This window comes from Antedon mediterranea, chromosome 2 (assembly GCF_964355755.1).
Source record: "Antedon mediterranea chromosome 2, ecAntMedi1.1, whole genome shotgun sequence".
NCBI lineage: Eukaryota > Metazoa > Echinodermata > Crinoidea > Comatulida > Antedonidae > Antedon > Antedon mediterranea.
In genome coordinates, this window is record NC_092671.1 from 6,740,925 (window position 1) to 6,757,474 (window position 16,550).

Below are 16,550 nucleotides of genomic sequence, written 5' to 3' on the forward strand. Positions count from 1 at the left end.
GACATTAACTTTATAAACAATCAACAAGATCATCGCCGATATTATATAAAATAATTTGTTTTTATAAATTATTACTACATTGCTCTAAGTCCTTTTAGGCCTATAATAAAAAATAAAAAAAGGTTAAACTAACTAGCCTAGCTAGGCTCAAATAGGCCTATACGTCTAGCTAGGAAGAAGTACATTCTAGCTAGCCTAGCCTAGGCCTATTAATGCCTAGCTAGACTACATACAGTATAGGAGGCTAGCTGAGTAGAGAATCACTATCACGCTAGTAAGTAGAAGTAGGCCTAGCCTAGGTAGTAATTGCTAAAACTAACCTGCCTAGTCTAGTTCATGCTCTGTAAATGTATAGGTTGCCTTTAATAAAGAAAAGTTATATTCATTTATTTTTTTGGATTAATTATATATTATTAATTTAGTTTTGTTGTAGGTTATGGATGAAATGTCATCGAACGAAAGGAAAAGAAAGTATGAAATAAATGAAAGACAGTCAACAAAAAATGCTGAAGAGAATGAAAATGCAAGCCTCATAACACTTTCTACATACTTTCAATCTGGAGACTCAAACTCACATAAAGTAAAAGCAACCGAGAAATGTATTTCAGAGGAATTTCTAGACATTATGAATACTTTGTGCGAAAAACTATCTTTGTTAGAGTTCATCGATCCAGTTCAGTATATTTATAACCCACTGGAGTATGCAAAAGAAACACACGAATGCTATGTGAAAAAATATTGCAATTCTGAAAAGAAGGTACTTTTTTTAGGCATGAATCCAGGGCCATTTGGAATGGCACAAAATGGGGTAAGAATATCAACAAAACAATAGTCGATGTTTCATATTAGATTAATTCATATACAATAATTGATTACCTGACTTGATGCTAGTGATAAATGTGAACAAAATGTGTGATATTTATTTATTTAAAGATGTATTGTCCCCTAAAAACATGAAATGACTTTGAATAGGTTATTTTGTTGTTTAAAAAATTGAATCACTTCCGTAGAAAAAAAACCGGAAAAAAATAATGTTTTCACAAAATAACATGATAAATGGTTAAATTCAAACAAAAATTAATTGGCTGGCAGCCAATTTGACCATTTTTTGCTTTAAATTCCAGTTTTTTAAAGTAAATAAACTTTTTTTCGATACAATTTTTGGTTGAAGTCAATAACTAATTATGTGACATTAAAATGGCATATTCAAAAATGTCTTTAAAGATGTATTGTCCCTGAAAAAAAAATATTTTAAATGTTTGTTGTTGAATGTGCCATTTTACTTTAATTATTTACCTGGAAAAACTGTAATTTAAAGCAAAAAATAGTCAAATTGGCTGCCAGTGAGTTTTTGGTTGAATTTGTTTTGTCATTTTATATGAGAAACTTTTTTTTTTATTTTAGTTTTACAGGAGGGATTAACTTTATTAAAACTGCAAAATAACCTATTCAAAGTCTGATTTAATTAATCTTCATTTTTCATGTTTTCTTTTACTAAATATTTTGGTCCTCTTGGTAAACTTTGAAGTTTTTTTTCACATAAGCTCCCGTGTCGCTCTTTCCTTTTTTGTGTGTAAAGCTTAACATTTGTATTAAGTGCTATGACAACAATAATTACTGTATTATTTTTTCAGGTACCATTTGGTGAAACTAATTTTGTGAAAGACTGGCTTGGAATTGTAGGTAATGTTGGCAAGCCATCGGTGGAACATCCGAGTAGAAAAATCGTAGGTTTGAACTGCACCCGTAGCGAAGTAAGTGGTTCACGATTCTGGAATCTATGGAAAAACATGTGTGGAACACCGGAAGTTTTTTTCAAACATTCGTTCGTGTACAATGTCTGTCCGCTTGTATTTATGAACTCCACAGGTAAAAATTTAACGCCTCCTACAATACTCGTTAAATATCGTAAACCTCTTTTGCAAGTATGCGATGAGGCACTATGTGAAATAATCAAGCTTTTGGGTATTAAGGTAGTTGTTGGAGTTGGAAAATTTGCTGAAAAACAGACAAAAAATGCTCTACAAACTGCAGGAATTGAAGGTGTGGAGGTTGTTAGTATTCTGCATCCTAGTCCTGCTAATCCAGCCACACATAAAGGTTGGGAAGGTATCGTTACAAAACAACTTGAAGAACTAGATTTAATTAAATATTTGAAACCTCAACAATAACAACAATTTTGATTTTATACAGTGTGACCATAAATAAAATGTTTTACCCTTTGTAAATTATTAAATTTTACCTGATTTTATAAAAATTGATGTACTGTACAGTCGTACTGTGAGTTAGATAATGTTTAGAAATCATATAGGCCTATATTTTTTTAATCATTTTACATGAATGGACAACCAGGGTATGTATGTATAAGAAATGTTCATCTCATACTTTACTATTTAACATCATTTGTGAATCTATTATTCTGCAAACTGCTTTCAGCCATACAGTATGTATCTATAGGAGTTCTCGGGTTAACAAGTGGGGAGGGGGGAATTCACCCTTGAGAGATAGATCTATCACATAAAATAATGACAATTGTTTATTTATACAAAATTAAGTATTCTTTATTGCACAAAATAAATTTCAACCGATGGTATTAAATTATTTCTTCTAATTCATATTTAAAAAATAGAACTTATTAGATTATGAATGATTTGCAAATAATTATATCAACGAAAGAAGCCATCATCTTGCTATAGTAATAGGTAGCACGCCCGTGGCTAGGGTGTTAAAAATGTTCATTTTTCCACAAAAGGAACAAAAACCGTCATTAGCAAGGCTAGGCTATCACTAGCAATGCAATAATCATTGTGGCAACCAAAACATAGACAAGCAAACAAGTTAGACCGTTTCCAAATACCAACAAATTATTACACATGAGTGACTCCGCAACCAGTTTGGACAAAAACCTACATTTTGTCGGAATGTCGAGAAGGCTGAACATTGGAGACTTATATCATACAATTTATGTATCAAATACAAATAAATAGTACTATGGATATATAGTATTATACAAATAATGAATGTTTATGACCGTTCAATAGTGCGTAATATTGCACGTACTCTTGTCTGATCAAATGACAGAAATTTATTTAGGTAATACATTAATAAAATAATGAATAAATACCACTAGGAACCTACCAAAAATATATAATACCGGAAATTGGCTTCACAGCAAGACCACTTCAAGGACGTTTGTTATAAAATTCTGAACTCCCCATATTCTTGTTGTATTTCTTCGTCCGTTTTCTCTTCCATGTGAAACTTTCTCCACCAAGGTTGTTGTAATGATTGTATAATAATATCATGGTCAGCTTTTGCTTTGGCCGCGACTGGTCTAGACTGACTTTGAAATTGATGTATGTTGCGTTCATTCGCATCCTGTAATTTTGGAGCATCTAAAAAACACCAAAACAATGGTGGAAATAAAACGTTTAAAACTCTGTCTACACTATCTATCAAACTTTATGTGACAAAAAAGTGTGATGTGCCCAAATATGGTAGTGATCATCATGTCCATATATGGGCACATCACATTTTTCTCTTTACATGGGTTATCCTTTATTTTATTTTAAATTATTTAGTGAATTTGCTGTATTTTCTTTGTAGTTTTAATGTCTTAATTATGCCAAGCAAAATGAATTTACATTTTAAGTGGACCAATAAAATCTCTTGAATCTTTTGAAATGTCTTTGTATTTATATCAACATGTTAATTAATTTTAAATGATGCTCCTATAATATATAAAAAAATGTGTTTGGTCTTGTTTAAATCCATTTCGTATTATGTCATTTATGTTTATAGATATTGTAACCTACTTATAATAAGATCTGCATCTGTTTCCAATGCTGCTAATAACGCACGTCTTCTTTGCTCTTTCTTGCGATCAACACCACGCAACATCAAATGTTTCGATAGAAGATCGTGTGAACGCGAGTGTAGCTCCTCCATCTTCTCACGGCTACGTTGTTTAGGCTGGAAAAAAAACCGAAATTAAAATGTGTAAATGCTGACAAGTTTCTGAAGCAAAACGTGGCATATTTTGTTTATGAAAGCGCTCATCTTAACAACTACACTGTGTTCTAATATGATGCATTAACACGTTCACTGCCACGACGTATTTATACGTCAAAAATTGCGTGTCGCTACTTGCCAAGACGTAATACTACGTCAAAATCGTAGCACTTTTGTATTGTATGTAGAATCGCTGGCAGTGGTGATTGGAACAGGAATTATCGCATGGCAGTTTATGAATGATGTACGTAAACGATAATCTAAAAATAAATGTCATATGTTTGTTTGTGTTTATTCCCTCATGCATTGAATATGGTTGATACGATGGCGCCCTCACACTCAATATAATCATCTCAAACATGTCATAAATTGCGCTAATAGTAAATAAAAATAATAAAGGATGAAATGATTCAGTGTGGTTTACTGTTTTTATCTCTCGGTGATAGGTTTGACCGATTTTAGCGCGGAAAATCCCCGACGTATATTTACGTTCCTGGCAAAGTCAATAAAATTGTTGGACCATTGCCAGTGACGTATTTATACGTCTCAACGGTTTTTCCCGCCATCGTATTTTGAATGACATCATGATAGTCTGTGACCAGATGTTACACTTTCAAACTGTAATTTAATATGTAAACGGGACTTGGCACTGGGACAGAAATTACGGAAAATGCCTTGGCAGTCAATGTGTTAAAGATCTTTAGCAAAGACAATTTGAACAAAAAGCCCTCATGTCAATAAACCGTAATATAAAGTACCTCAGTTTAACTTATGTTAAATGTAAATGTTAAAAAATAAATGTGTTTTAATTTTCCCATTAAAATTGATCATACTTTTAAGCACTTTATTTTCTACAGTATTTATATATTTTATTCATACAACTTTTGTAGTTAACAAACAACTGTTATGTCATGTGTTTATAATTTTCAATAAATAAATAAACAAAAATTGTATGAATAAAATAACAAACTAAGAAAATGTTAAAAGTAAAAAAAAAAATTAGCTTACAGGGTGATTTTCTCTATATTTGTCAATAACAGCCTGTAACTCCACTCTTCTTTCATCTGATAGGCCAGGTGGCAAAGTGTATAGTGTAATATCCATTCGATCTTGTTCACGCTGTTTCAACCATCGCCTCACCTAACCCAGAAAACAAAACTAAATCAGTCAACACACACAACAGAATACCACAAAACAAAGCATAATCATAAAATATGTCATATACAAGAAAAGTGTCTAAAGCTATGTCTACCTAAACTAGTTTTTTGCTAAAAAAAAGTGATGTGCCCGAAAATGGTAGTGATATGTTTAAATATGGTAGTGATATTACATCATCATGTCCATATATGGGCATATCACATTTTTTGTCACATAAAGTTTGATAGACAACGCATTACAGATGACAAGACGTTTAGAAATAAAAACATCCAGTCCATTTATCTGAAATAGGGGGTGACCCCGGTGAACTGGTTCCCAAAATAGCCCTGTATTTTATGTGCCTAAAGACAAAAAATAAACAATTTAAAGTAAAATAGCTCTGTTCAATGTACCCCTTTGTCTAGGAAACCAATAAACATTGATCAATACATAACATCCAATAATAAATCTTAATTCTGGTAAATAGGCACCCTTTATTTGTTGCGTTAAGCAGGAAGGGGGATATCACCACCCGAAAGGGGACAAATTGCCATCCAACTTTTCTAGACCAGAATTTTCCGTAGATTACGAATATGGAAGGTAATCGATCAGGAAAGGAAGCGTTTTCGAGATATAAGGGGTCAAAGTTCAAAATTGACCAATATAAAAACATGCTATATCTCTGGAAATTCTGGACGTAGTGAGATAATTTTGGTGTCAAATTGTTCACAATGTATATATGTTTATATTAGCTCTAACAGAACTTTCTTTGAAAAATTGACCGGAAACCCCATTGTTAGCAATTTTGACCTTTGACCTTTTTTTGCTATATCTAAGTAACGGCAGGTCGGAGAGAATTAAAAATAGGAGCAAATTGTTCCCAAGATATACATTTATATTCAGTATAACAGATGATATTGCTTGAAAATGACCGGAAGTGTGGTTATTAACCTTTGACATAATTGAATTGAATAAGGTTATAAAAACATAAATTAATAAATATTTGTCGTAAGGAGCCAATTTTGGTGTTAAATTGTTCACAATATATATATTTATACTTGCCATAATGCAACATTTTTTTCAAAAAGTGACTGAAACACCTATTTTTCTGTAATTTTAACCTTTGACCTGTTTTTCTCATCTAAATAACGATATGGCATAGAGATTTCTAACGGCAAATTGTTTATAATAGATATTTTTATTCAATCTAATAGATTATACTGTTTGAAAAATACAAGTATGATTATTGCCTTGAAATCCTGTACATAAGAGCCTATCAGGGCGGATTTAATTCCAAGAGGTGTGGAAGGGGAATAATACTATTACTATACAGTACAATGTCTTTCTTTTGAGCAATTTCAATCAGGTATCCATGTATCTCCAATAAACGGAATGTACGGCTCATAGAGAATTCAGAAGTTACCCTTAGTTCATTTTGGCAAATCCATATGGGTTCCAGGCCCGTAGCCAGGGGGGGTTTTTATGGTTCGGGCGAACCCCCCCTTTACAGCGAACCCCCCCTTTACAGCGAACCCCCCTTAACCAACTGCGAACCCCCATCCCCGACATACCCAATACCTCACCCTCATCTCCAAAAATCCTCCAAATACGTGCCCCACAGTACAAAAAGTTGTTTGTAAATTGAAAAATTCGTAAACTTGTTCTTGAACCTTCTTCTCTGTATGAGCGTCAACTAGTGATACGTGTCTGTAAATTTCTAAAAGCTGCAAATGAATTGCCGATTTTAACCTGAAAAATAAATGTTTGGTCCCTGCATGTAACATGATATTGACGCGTCTCATAGCGAGCTGGCGCACGAACGATTCGTACAAAGGACACCGCCAGTCAACTGCGTACCTATAATTGTTTAGATCACTGGCAGTCAGACAGCATGCATAAAGTATATAGCCTTCCGACGTACATCAGTATTTATGTGTGACTATGAAGTATAATGTATCATTGAGGATTACTAGATGGTACGCTCGCTTCGCTCGCGTACCATCTAGGTCGTGCCCACAGATGGTTCTCGAATACACAGTAATTTCAGCGTAACAAAACTGGCGATTTCAAATGTACGTTCCGCAGGACTATAATACTATAATTGTCGTTTACAGAAACGAATAAATAGACACGATGATGTATGTAGTCAACTAAAATTAGCACCCTGGAAATTACTTCCGAAGGAGAAACTTATCACAAAATGAGTCCAAATTTTTGATTTGGACTCATTTAAAGAAACCCAATTTGTGTTTTGTATGTAACATTAGGATTGAGGGATGGGAAAGCGGATAGTGTACAAAAAGCAACAATTTTTAAATATATTCTTTATCCACTCAGTAACGAAATATTGTTTTCATGTTTTATACGCCTATAAATAATATACCTCTAAATACAGTAAAACATTTGCAATTTAATACTTTGTTAAAACTGTCACTGTCATAATCGATTGAAATATTAAAGTACATGTCACGATACACCACTACGACGTTTATATTGTTGGTAATTATTAATTAATAATTAATACAAACGTTGAGAAGGAACTGTCAGTATAAAGTTTATGTGTATATAATAATGTGTTTATATATCTAACAGTAGAGCCTATCCACAATCTCAGTAATAACGTTTATTTGTATATATTTTTATATATTACATCCAACAGTACGAACATTCACAGTAAGAAATGTTCGATTCAAATGAGGATAAAAAATAGTTAATAGGTATTTGCAGTATTGCTAAAGTTTATTCTCAAAGGGCCCATATATTTACCTACCGTATGTGTTAAACCAAGGGCTCATAAATCTACCCACTTGTGTTAAACCAAACTCTGGCAGACTGAGAAATTGGGATGTTCCATTCATCACAAATCAATACATTTGTATAATCGTATATTAAATCTATCAAAATAGTATTTTTTTAAGAAAATCGGCCTGTCTTCAACATTATGATGCTGTACGCTAGCTGTTCAACCAGTTTTCAGCTATTAAAAACAATTATCGTAGGAGGAGATAGGAAAATGCGAAGCCTCCTCGCATTTTTGTGGCGGGTATTTTTGCAAGACGGACATCCATTAGACAGTGTATACCACGATCGGAAAACACCCCTATTTGGGGCAAATCGTTGAACCTAAATTCGTTTTAATCGTCAATAACTAATTATCTAACTCAATTTAATTAGTAAACATGGTTACATCAGGTGGTTAAAATCAGTACCAAAAGTACGAACCAACTTTATATACCATCGAGTAAAAATTCTAGAAGTAAGGCGCGATTTACCGAATTTTTCCCTTACGTAGATTTATATATAGATTACACTATAATATCTATGGTATCAAGTAATGACGTAGTTCACATTATGGCATCCGATTATTTTTTTCTAGACCACCAGCCGATACGTACTAAAATGTATCAATATCACCTATTTACATATTTATATTCCTCAACAAATTGCTGTAAATAAATATTATAGATAGAGCTAGCAAATAGCATTTGCCTTCACCCAGTGTGCTTTTTTCGGGGCTGCTCCTAGATATACGTTCGCATTGAACTTGAACGCAAAACAAAATACGGAGTAAATGATCAAACAATCGGCGGTTCCGCACAGAGCACGCGCATCTAACATACGGCAACAAATAGTTATCGTCATTTAAATTATCGACGTGTTTGAGGAGGAGGAAAAAAGTATGATATTTTTGCTCATTGGTTATATAGCATGCTGCACGAGAGTGTCTTTTCCGGCCATCTAGGGGTGTCATTTAACAAAATTCGCTTCGCATCAGGCTGGGTAAGGGGGGGGGGGGGGGGTTGACCCAAATATTTAGTGTCCGAACCCCCCCTTGACAGATCCTGGCTACGGCCCTGGGTTCCTTTTAAAAGGATTGAGGGTGCACAGACAGGCTTTTCCCATGGCTTAATATTGGAACCTACAGTTTTAGTTACCCGATATATTTCTAACACAGTAACTTATGTAGCCAAATGCATTGATCCGATACAGGAGCCAAATGTAGAACTGAACATACAGTAGAGAACCACAGAAGGGTCTAAATAGATGACCTGCTGTTGTTTCATTTTAGGCAAAATCTAAATCGGTTCCTTAAGGATTGAGAGTGCACAGGCAGCTTTATTCCATGTGCCTGTCTATATAAACCCACATTGTCACCCTTATATTTCCATTATGAGGCTTAATGTCCATGGATGACCGGCCCTTGGGTTAATTTGGGCAAATCCATAAGTGTTCCTTAAGGATCGAGAGTGCAAGGCAGCTTTATTCCATGGACCCCGCCTGTCTATTATGAACCCACATTGTTACCCCTTATATGTCCATTATGGGGCTTAATGTCCATCCATGGAGGACCTGCCTTTGTGGGTTAATTTGGGTAAATCCATAAGTGTTCCATAAGGATCGAGAGTGCACAGGCAGCTTTATTCCATGGTTCTGCCTGTCTATATAAACCCACAGTGTCACCCATTATATTTCCATTATGGGGCTTAATGTCCATGGAGGACCGGCCCTTGGGTTAATTTGGGCAAATCCATAAATTTTTCTTAAGGATCGAGAGTGCACAGGCAGCTTAATTCATGGGCCGCGCCTGTCTATATGAACTCACAGTGTCACCCCTTATTTATATTTCCATTATGGGGCTTAATGTCCATCCATGGAGAACGACCGGCCCTTGGGTTCATTTGGGAAAATCCATAAATGTTATTTAAAGATTGAGGGTGCACATTTAGTTTTATTCCATAGTTCATCTATGAATTATTTACCCCATACTAATTTCTAATACAGGGCCTTATGTAGCACACCACATAGAGATCCCAAAAGGGTCCTTAGAGGGTTCATTCGGGCAAATCCATATAGGTTATTTTAGAATCCTTTGTATACAGGAAACTCTTTCCTGTATGGGCCAAACTATATAAAAATTGTGGTCTGTCTGTGTAGTGAGTTGTGGATTGAGTTTGGCCACCTGGATCTGGCTATGCCCTATCCTGTACGAATTGGTATTCTCTGGTTCTGATGAATAGTAGTTTATTTTCCAAAAACGAATATTGTAGCCCTAATAATAAATGCAACTGTATAGTGGCAAATCATTGAAGGTCAGCGCAACATTTTAACATCATAACATTTTAATCGTCATAATATTAATTTTATTATTTATTTTACAGTATTATTATATTAATACATTTAAAATAATGCGCACTAGAAAAAATATAAAAATACCATAACTTCACTGATCAAATAACGTGATTACATTTATGAACATCGATCTCATAGTTTGAATAACTTTGCATTATTTAGTATATCATTTATTCAAATGTTGACCTTTGACCCACATCAACTTGTGTAATGATAAATGTGCTCTTTTGATTGTGTATGATTGATAGATGTCTTAACAGAATGATAAAACATGACATTTTGTCCTAAATGTTAGTTTTTATTTGGTTTTAAATGCAAATTGTTTGATTGGTCAATATTGACATTTGACCTTTAATTGCAAAGTATTCGTATTACAATGTTGACCTTTGACCTTAAGTCAACTGATGAAACTGACTTTATGTCAACTGCTGAAATGATGTATTCGCTCTTTTACATTCCGTATGATTGATTAACAGGATGAGAAAACATCCGATTTTTATTAAATATTAGTTTTTATTTGGTTTTATAGGTACGTTCTATGATTGGTCAATATTGACATTTGACCCTTAATCACAAAGGATTTTTTTTTCATAAGGTGATTGAATAGACACTTATAATCATAAAAATGTAATAAAAGACCAAATTGTGCTTCAATAAATTTGTTATAATACATATACATAATACATTGTTGTAATTGGTCAATTTTGAACTTTGACCCCTTATATCTCGAAAACGCTTCCTATCCTGATCGATTACCTTCCATATTCGTAATCTACGGAAAATTCTAGTCTAGAAAAGTTGGATGGCAATTTGTCCCCTTTCGGGTGGTGATTCCCCCCTCCTGCCACCGGACTAAAGGGTGTTGACCAAGGACAGTTCGAATAATACATCGCTTGTGATGGGTCAACCCACTTACATTGCATTACGTCCTTGTGCTGCGTCTCTAGTGGGAACCAAGCATTATTGTTAGTATTGTAACATAAAAAGTGTTACGGTACTCACATATGACTGTATAACCATTGCTGCTTTCACCTGTTGAGCCGTTGCTTTTCTCAAGCCAAGCCTTTGTCTTTCTTGGTATCCTTTCCAATGTGCTTGTATCTTGACTGCAGCATTCACCTGAGATTTCTGTAAGTACTGATTCACATCACCTAGATGAAAGAAAATGTTATTTGTTATCATATCATGCGGCATTCATTATATCTTATATTGATTGCTTCTATTCAACCACCAGCTTCTTGAAAATATTTTTGTTCCATGTGATAGGCTGTTAAATAATGTGACTGAAAACCAACCTATAAAGTGTGCCGTCTGTAATTGCTCTCTGAATACTCACAACTCATCATCCTACCATATGGCCTAGCCTTTAACAGCAGGTGTGTTGATAAATAATAATAATAATAGGCTAATTGACTAATCCATTCAATGAGCTTCCACCTTATGGAATGGAACAGTCGATCTTATAACTCATGAAAACATTCACTATTTGTAAATTATTTTTACAATACAGGTCACAAATAAAGTTTTAAAATATTCATATTATTAATTACTTGGATGAAGCGCTGCTATCATGTCCAGTTGTTTTTGACGAGAGTCTCTTAATGCTTGTCGCCTAGAAACCAATAACTGATGGTGCAGCTCTCGCTGACGTCGATCTCTATCCATTTTACGATCACGAACTTCTTGCTTGGCACTGACATAAAATGAAATGACTGATAAGTAATATTAACCCAAAAGATGTATAAGTTCTTTAAAGTGCACATGAGCAAGATGTGTACACTGGACCTGTGGTTTTTATTCCTTATCGAGTTCTACCACTAGTGAGCCTCGAACCCATGCCGATGTTATGGATAATGGCTACGTTATTACGGTTTCACTGTATTAACCGCTTGGCCGCTCACTCTAACCCTACTGTAACTAATATTACTCGATTAAATTGAATAAAACTACTACTGTATATAACATATAAAATGTATTGACATACCGGAATGTTTTTTGAAAATTTGTAAAAGCGTTATCAGCTTTTTTGAGCTGCTTCCTTGATTTGTAGCCCTTCCATATCGCTTGAATTGTTACTGCAGCCCGATGAAGTCTCTAAAAGAACAGTAACTTATTATTTACTGTAACAGGAGTTACAAAAGTTTGAGCTATGATTATTTATAATATATTGAAGTGCTTAAAGTAAATAGTAGTAGTTTAACTTACTAATAATTGAGCCTGGTGTTCAGATCCAGCATCTAGAAGACCAAGTAATTTCTTTAAATCTCTGCCAAATCCCTGGCCTGTCCACCGGCTTAAAAGTGGTCGTAAACCTCTAATTGAAAAATTAAAACAATATTTTGAACAGAAACTCAATAGCATTTTGCATAATGTAATCTGAATATTTCTTTTCAAAACAAATACAACCAAAATATTTTGAAATATAAAAACATATACAAATTCTTTTTAGCTTTTTAGTTGATTGAAATTAATAATAATGATACTTATCAATAATTTCACTCCTTACTTGTAACGATTGTAGAGGAGTTGTATAAGAGGCGGATGCACATCAGCAATGTTGACAAGCGCCCTCGTCGCTGCTGCTCCAACCTCTGCATCATTAAACGCAGACAGTTTATAAATCATCTCGTCCAGTAAACTAAACACAACCTTGTCCGATACGGATTGTAGGACCAATCTATAAAGACACAGTACATCAGTATTATTATTTTATGAAAGCCAAATATCATCAGGTAGTTATACAACATGTTTTTGTTGGCATTATAGGCAAATCCAAACAAGGTTCCTCGGTTTTTATATTATCATTAAGAATCACAAGGTAGCTAATACATATCTCTAAATAACTCAAATGTAACCATAATAATTTTACACTCTTACATCCAACAACTTCACTACTTGCATAAAGCTGTCCTACTATAATTTATCAATCATGCAAATTTCACTATACTGTACATACAGAAAAACTATTGTGTATTCCTTTTAATTTAACAAAATTGCAAACAATATCACATAGACTACTGTAAGTCCAGCACTTTAAATTGTTAGGGTCTAGGTCTCTTATTTAAAATCCTGGAAATACCATTGGTAAGAAGGGCAATTATGTCATTTAAAAGAATGATTTGACTTACACATTAACTCTTACACAATTTTGAATGAGTCCTAACAGTACAATGGATGTCTCCTTATCATCAGTAATGAGCATTTGAAGTAAGTAATTGGAACGAAGTACTAATATGGTAAAAATGAAATTGCAATAAAATTAAACGTTTATAATACAAATAAAATAATATTACACATTATACAAATAAGTTTGATGCTACCAAGAAAGCTGAACATTAAAGATGTATTGTCCCCCTGACAAAATACTTCTTAAACAAATTTTTGTTGAATATGCCATTTTAATGTCACATAATAGTTATCAACTTTTACCAAAAATTAGATAGAAAAACAATTTATTTACCTGAAAAAAACTGTAATTTAAAGCAAGAATAGTAAAATTGGCTGCCAGCCAATTTTATTTGAATTTAACCATTTATTTTGTTTTTATAAGTGAACACATTATTTTTTCCATTTTTCACCCTACAGAAGTGATTAACTTGATTAAAACTACAAAATAACCTATTCATAAATTTATCATGATTTTGGGGGACAATACAGTGCATCTTTAATAAAAATGCAAAAAAACAAAAACCAACCGTGTGTTGTCAAGAAGATGTGTGCACTATACAGACATCGCAGTGCTTCCATCACTTCTTGAAAATCTTTTATCAAATCATCTTTCAGTTTCAAGGTCTTCTCTGGAATCTTGGTGTACCTGTGCTGGATGTTACGACACAAAATCAGCAGCCGCTCACATGACTCGGGCAGAAAGATAGCATAGAACTCATGTGATTCTGAGGGATCCAAACCAACTGAGCATTGTCTGGAGTATAGAGAAAAATAATGAGAAATGATCAAATTAACTTGGTTGCCCTGTTGAATATAATATTTCTATTTTTATATATTTGAATAATGGGTGAGGTGTTTTCAGTTAACATTGATGGTATTGACATGAAGAAGAAAAATTGTAATAAAGAAACCAGTTTAAAGATATATTGTCCCCCTAAATAATTTTTACGAAAAAAAAATATTTACCTGAAAAAAATGTAACTTAAGCCAAAAAAATGCTTAAATTGGTTTTGGTTAAATAAATAAATTCACTTTTCACAAGTGAAATAATTTAGTTTTTTTTACAGAGGTGACAAATATTAAAACTGCAAAATGGCTTATTTAAATTAAGTCTAATATTAATCTTCATTGTTCATGTTTCTGGGGAAAAATACATCTTTTTAAAAGAAAAAATTGGCTGTTAAATACTAACGCTAATATTTTTGACAATGATGCTGCTGTGTCCCATTTACCAGTTATCTGTGAGAAATCTTGTTTTAATGCAATGAGCACACTAGGTAAAAGATCTAGCCCCCAGATGGTCTTCTTAATGGCAGAAGCATTTGCTGATCCAGGTACAACTGTGTCAAGAATATCTGAAATAAAACAATTTAAATTTAAGTGCAATTTAAATGCAACAAAGCATAACCAGCAGAAATTACATACATAGCGTGGCGACCATATTTTCAGGAGACAAGTTAAAGTATTTCAAATAGCGTGAATCGTTCAAATCATGCATAACCATGGGGTTCCTTTTAGTCAACTGTCTGGAGGAACTATTTTTAGGCGGCCGCTCAACTTCGCAGCGGCCGATATGACAAAAAAAAAGGCCTAGGCCTAGGGCCTATATAGGCCCTAACCTAGCCTCTAAATCTAGCCTAGGCTAGGGCTAGGGCCTAGAGGCCTCTAGGCCTAGACTAGTAATTTATAACAAAACAAACAACATTTTCACCTTGTAATCCTAAGAGCAACAATGGGACATTTCGATCAGACTTTTCAGCTACAACTTGTGCTGCAAGGTCTGCTACACGCTTTATTTCAAATTCTTTGTTTTTCGATAAATTCGACATGTTTCAAATCTCTTGCTAGCTACAAAAAATACATAAATCTAGACATATCACCCCCTCAACGCGCGGTACTGAATTTAAAATCCAGACGTCAGAATTAGACAGATTAGAGGGTAAAGGTAGATGTCTGGATAAACTAGACTACTTTATGGTAGAACGGAGCGATGCCGATGGTGGCGGAAACGATTTTGGAACTGTAAAAAAAAAGCATGTCTCGTTTAATTTCTTTATATTTAAGAAAGTTGCAATGTTCAATACGGAATTTTGATCGGTGGCTACAATCAATTGGCTCCGGCCAACCCCCATTAGGTATGAGACATTATTAATGGTTGAGTTGCATTCTTTGAAGTTAGGTTAGGCCTAGGCCTCTCTGGCTCACTCACTCTCTCCCCTATCATCAATACAAAAGAGAAAGACCGACGGCGGGTGAAATTTCTAGTCGCTTCGTCCCTAACCTGCAATTCAGAGGTTGAACAGACTTTGACCATGTAAAATAAACTTGATTATTAACTTATCCTCTTGTTGTTTAATTGGCATTTATTTGTTTATTTTCATTAATGATACATAAAACTACTTTAAATTCCTTTTTTTAAAGGTGGTATTCCAGCATTAGCCGGAGTCTCAAATCTTCCTTTGAAAACACAACCACTACCAGACTATAGCAGTATATTTGATGGTATATTTTGGGCTGTACCAAAAAGACGAAGATCAATTCAAAGAAATCGTACTCGAAGAAGAGCAATTGAAAAGAAAATTGTACCTGTTACAGATATAATTCCATGTTCAGAATGTGGCCATCCAAAAAGGAAAGAATATTTGTGCAGGTAAAGTATTAACATTTTACCATTTACTCCAAAGAAAGAAATGTACTGTAAAATATATTATAATATATATATATATTAAACATATTTCTTTACAGTCATTGCTTGATAAGAATAAGAGAAGAAACCAGTGAAATTCAAAAACAGATGTTTAAAGATCTAGAAGAAAGCGGCGATTTACCAGATAAAAAGATTGTGGTTCTATATGAAGGAGAGGAAGAAAAAGATAAGGGCGACGGTGTTCAAGTAGTGGAGGTGAAAAAAGCAAGACCATCCTGGTTTCCAAAAGGATTATTATTAAATGTTAGTAGGAGGTAAAACTCCAGTTTGCACCGAAAATCAACTTTATTTCAATTAAGGAAATCATCATTTCTATATTTGGTTTAAGAAATAAATCTTAACTATGATCACTTGTTCAAACAGAGTTTAATATCAATTGTACATTACTACTTAAGTA

General features: G+C 33.8%; 3 protein-coding genes across 5 annotated transcripts; 2 read left to right on the forward strand and 1 right to left on the reverse strand.

Moving 5' to 3' along the window:
• The first annotated feature begins 13 nt into the window (after positions 1 to 13).
• LOC140040212 (single-strand selective monofunctional uracil DNA glycosylase-like) lies at positions 14 to 3,824 on the forward strand. Of its 3 annotated transcripts, none has more exons than XM_072085972.1 (3): positions 14 to 274; positions 423 to 808; positions 1,635 to 3,824. In XM_072085972.1, exons 2-3 carry the CDS (start codon positions 437 to 439, stop codon positions 2,169 to 2,171), a joined length of 909 nt encoding a protein of 302 aa, XP_071942073.1. In that variant the 5' UTR covers positions 14 to 274; positions 423 to 436; the 3' UTR covers positions 2,172 to 3,824. The 3 variants fall into 3 exon arrangements, with proteins under 3 accessions (XP_071942073.1, XP_071942074.1, XP_071942075.1); XM_072085973.1 differs by having other exon boundaries at positions 434 to 808; XM_072085974.1 differs by having other exon boundaries at positions 21 to 122; positions 434 to 808.
• On the reverse strand, positions 3,196 to 15,419 carry LOC140040209 (IQ calmodulin-binding motif-containing protein 1-like). The gene is made up of 12 exons (XM_072085969.1): positions 15,158 to 15,419; positions 14,639 to 14,801; positions 13,974 to 14,200; positions 13,407 to 13,506; positions 12,785 to 12,955; positions 12,484 to 12,592; positions 12,263 to 12,372; positions 11,829 to 11,971; positions 11,281 to 11,429; positions 5,020 to 5,151; positions 3,816 to 3,972; positions 3,196 to 3,395 (listed from the first exon to the last, which is right to left on the reverse strand). The coding sequence occupies exons 1-12, from the start codon at positions 15,273 to 15,275 to the stop codon at positions 3,196 to 3,198; spliced, it is 1,779 nt and encodes a 592-aa protein (XP_071942070.1). The 5' UTR covers positions 15,276 to 15,419.
• LOC140040214 (large ribosomal subunit protein bL32m-like) lies at positions 15,413 to 16,550 on the forward strand. The gene is made up of 3 exons (XM_072085976.1): positions 15,413 to 15,581; positions 15,868 to 16,096; positions 16,192 to 16,550. The coding sequence occupies exons 1-3, from the start codon at positions 15,482 to 15,484 to the stop codon at positions 16,409 to 16,411; spliced, it is 549 nt and encodes a 182-aa protein (XP_071942077.1). The 5' UTR covers positions 15,413 to 15,481; the 3' UTR covers positions 16,412 to 16,550.

Excerpts from the sequence above, each read along its gene's own strand:
- LOC140040214 (XM_072085976.1), top strand. The coding sequence starts at position 15,482 with ATGTCTCGTTTAATTTCTTTATATTTAAGAAAGTTGCAATGTTCAATA. Across the intron at positions 15,582-15,867 it reads CTCCGGCCAACCCCCATTAG|GTGGTATTCCAGCATTAGCC; the intron begins GTATGAGACATT and ends CTTTTTTTAAAG. Across the intron at positions 16,097-16,191 it reads AGGAAAGAATATTTGTGCAG|TCATTGCTTGATAAGAATAA; the intron begins GTAAAGTATTAA and ends ATTTCTTTACAG.
- LOC140040209 (XM_072085969.1), bottom strand. The coding sequence starts at position 15,275 with ATGTCGAATTTATCGAAAAACAAAGAATTTGAAATAAAGCGTGTAGCA. Across the intron at positions 11,972-12,262 it reads AATTTTCAAAAAACATTCCG|TGCCAAGCAAGAAGTTCGTG; the intron begins GTATGTCAATAC and ends ATTTTATGTCAG. Across the intron at positions 3,396-3,815 it reads AGATGCAGATCTTATTATAA|ATGCTCCAAAATTACAGGAT; the intron begins GTAGGTTACAAT and ends GGTGTTTTTTAG.
- LOC140040212 (XM_072085972.1), top strand. The coding sequence starts at position 437 with ATGGATGAAATGTCATCGAACGAAAGGAAAAGAAAGTATGAAATAAAT. Across the intron at positions 809-1,634 it reads TTGGAATGGCACAAAATGGG|GTACCATTTGGTGAAACTAA; the intron begins GTAAGAATATCA and ends TTATTTTTTCAG.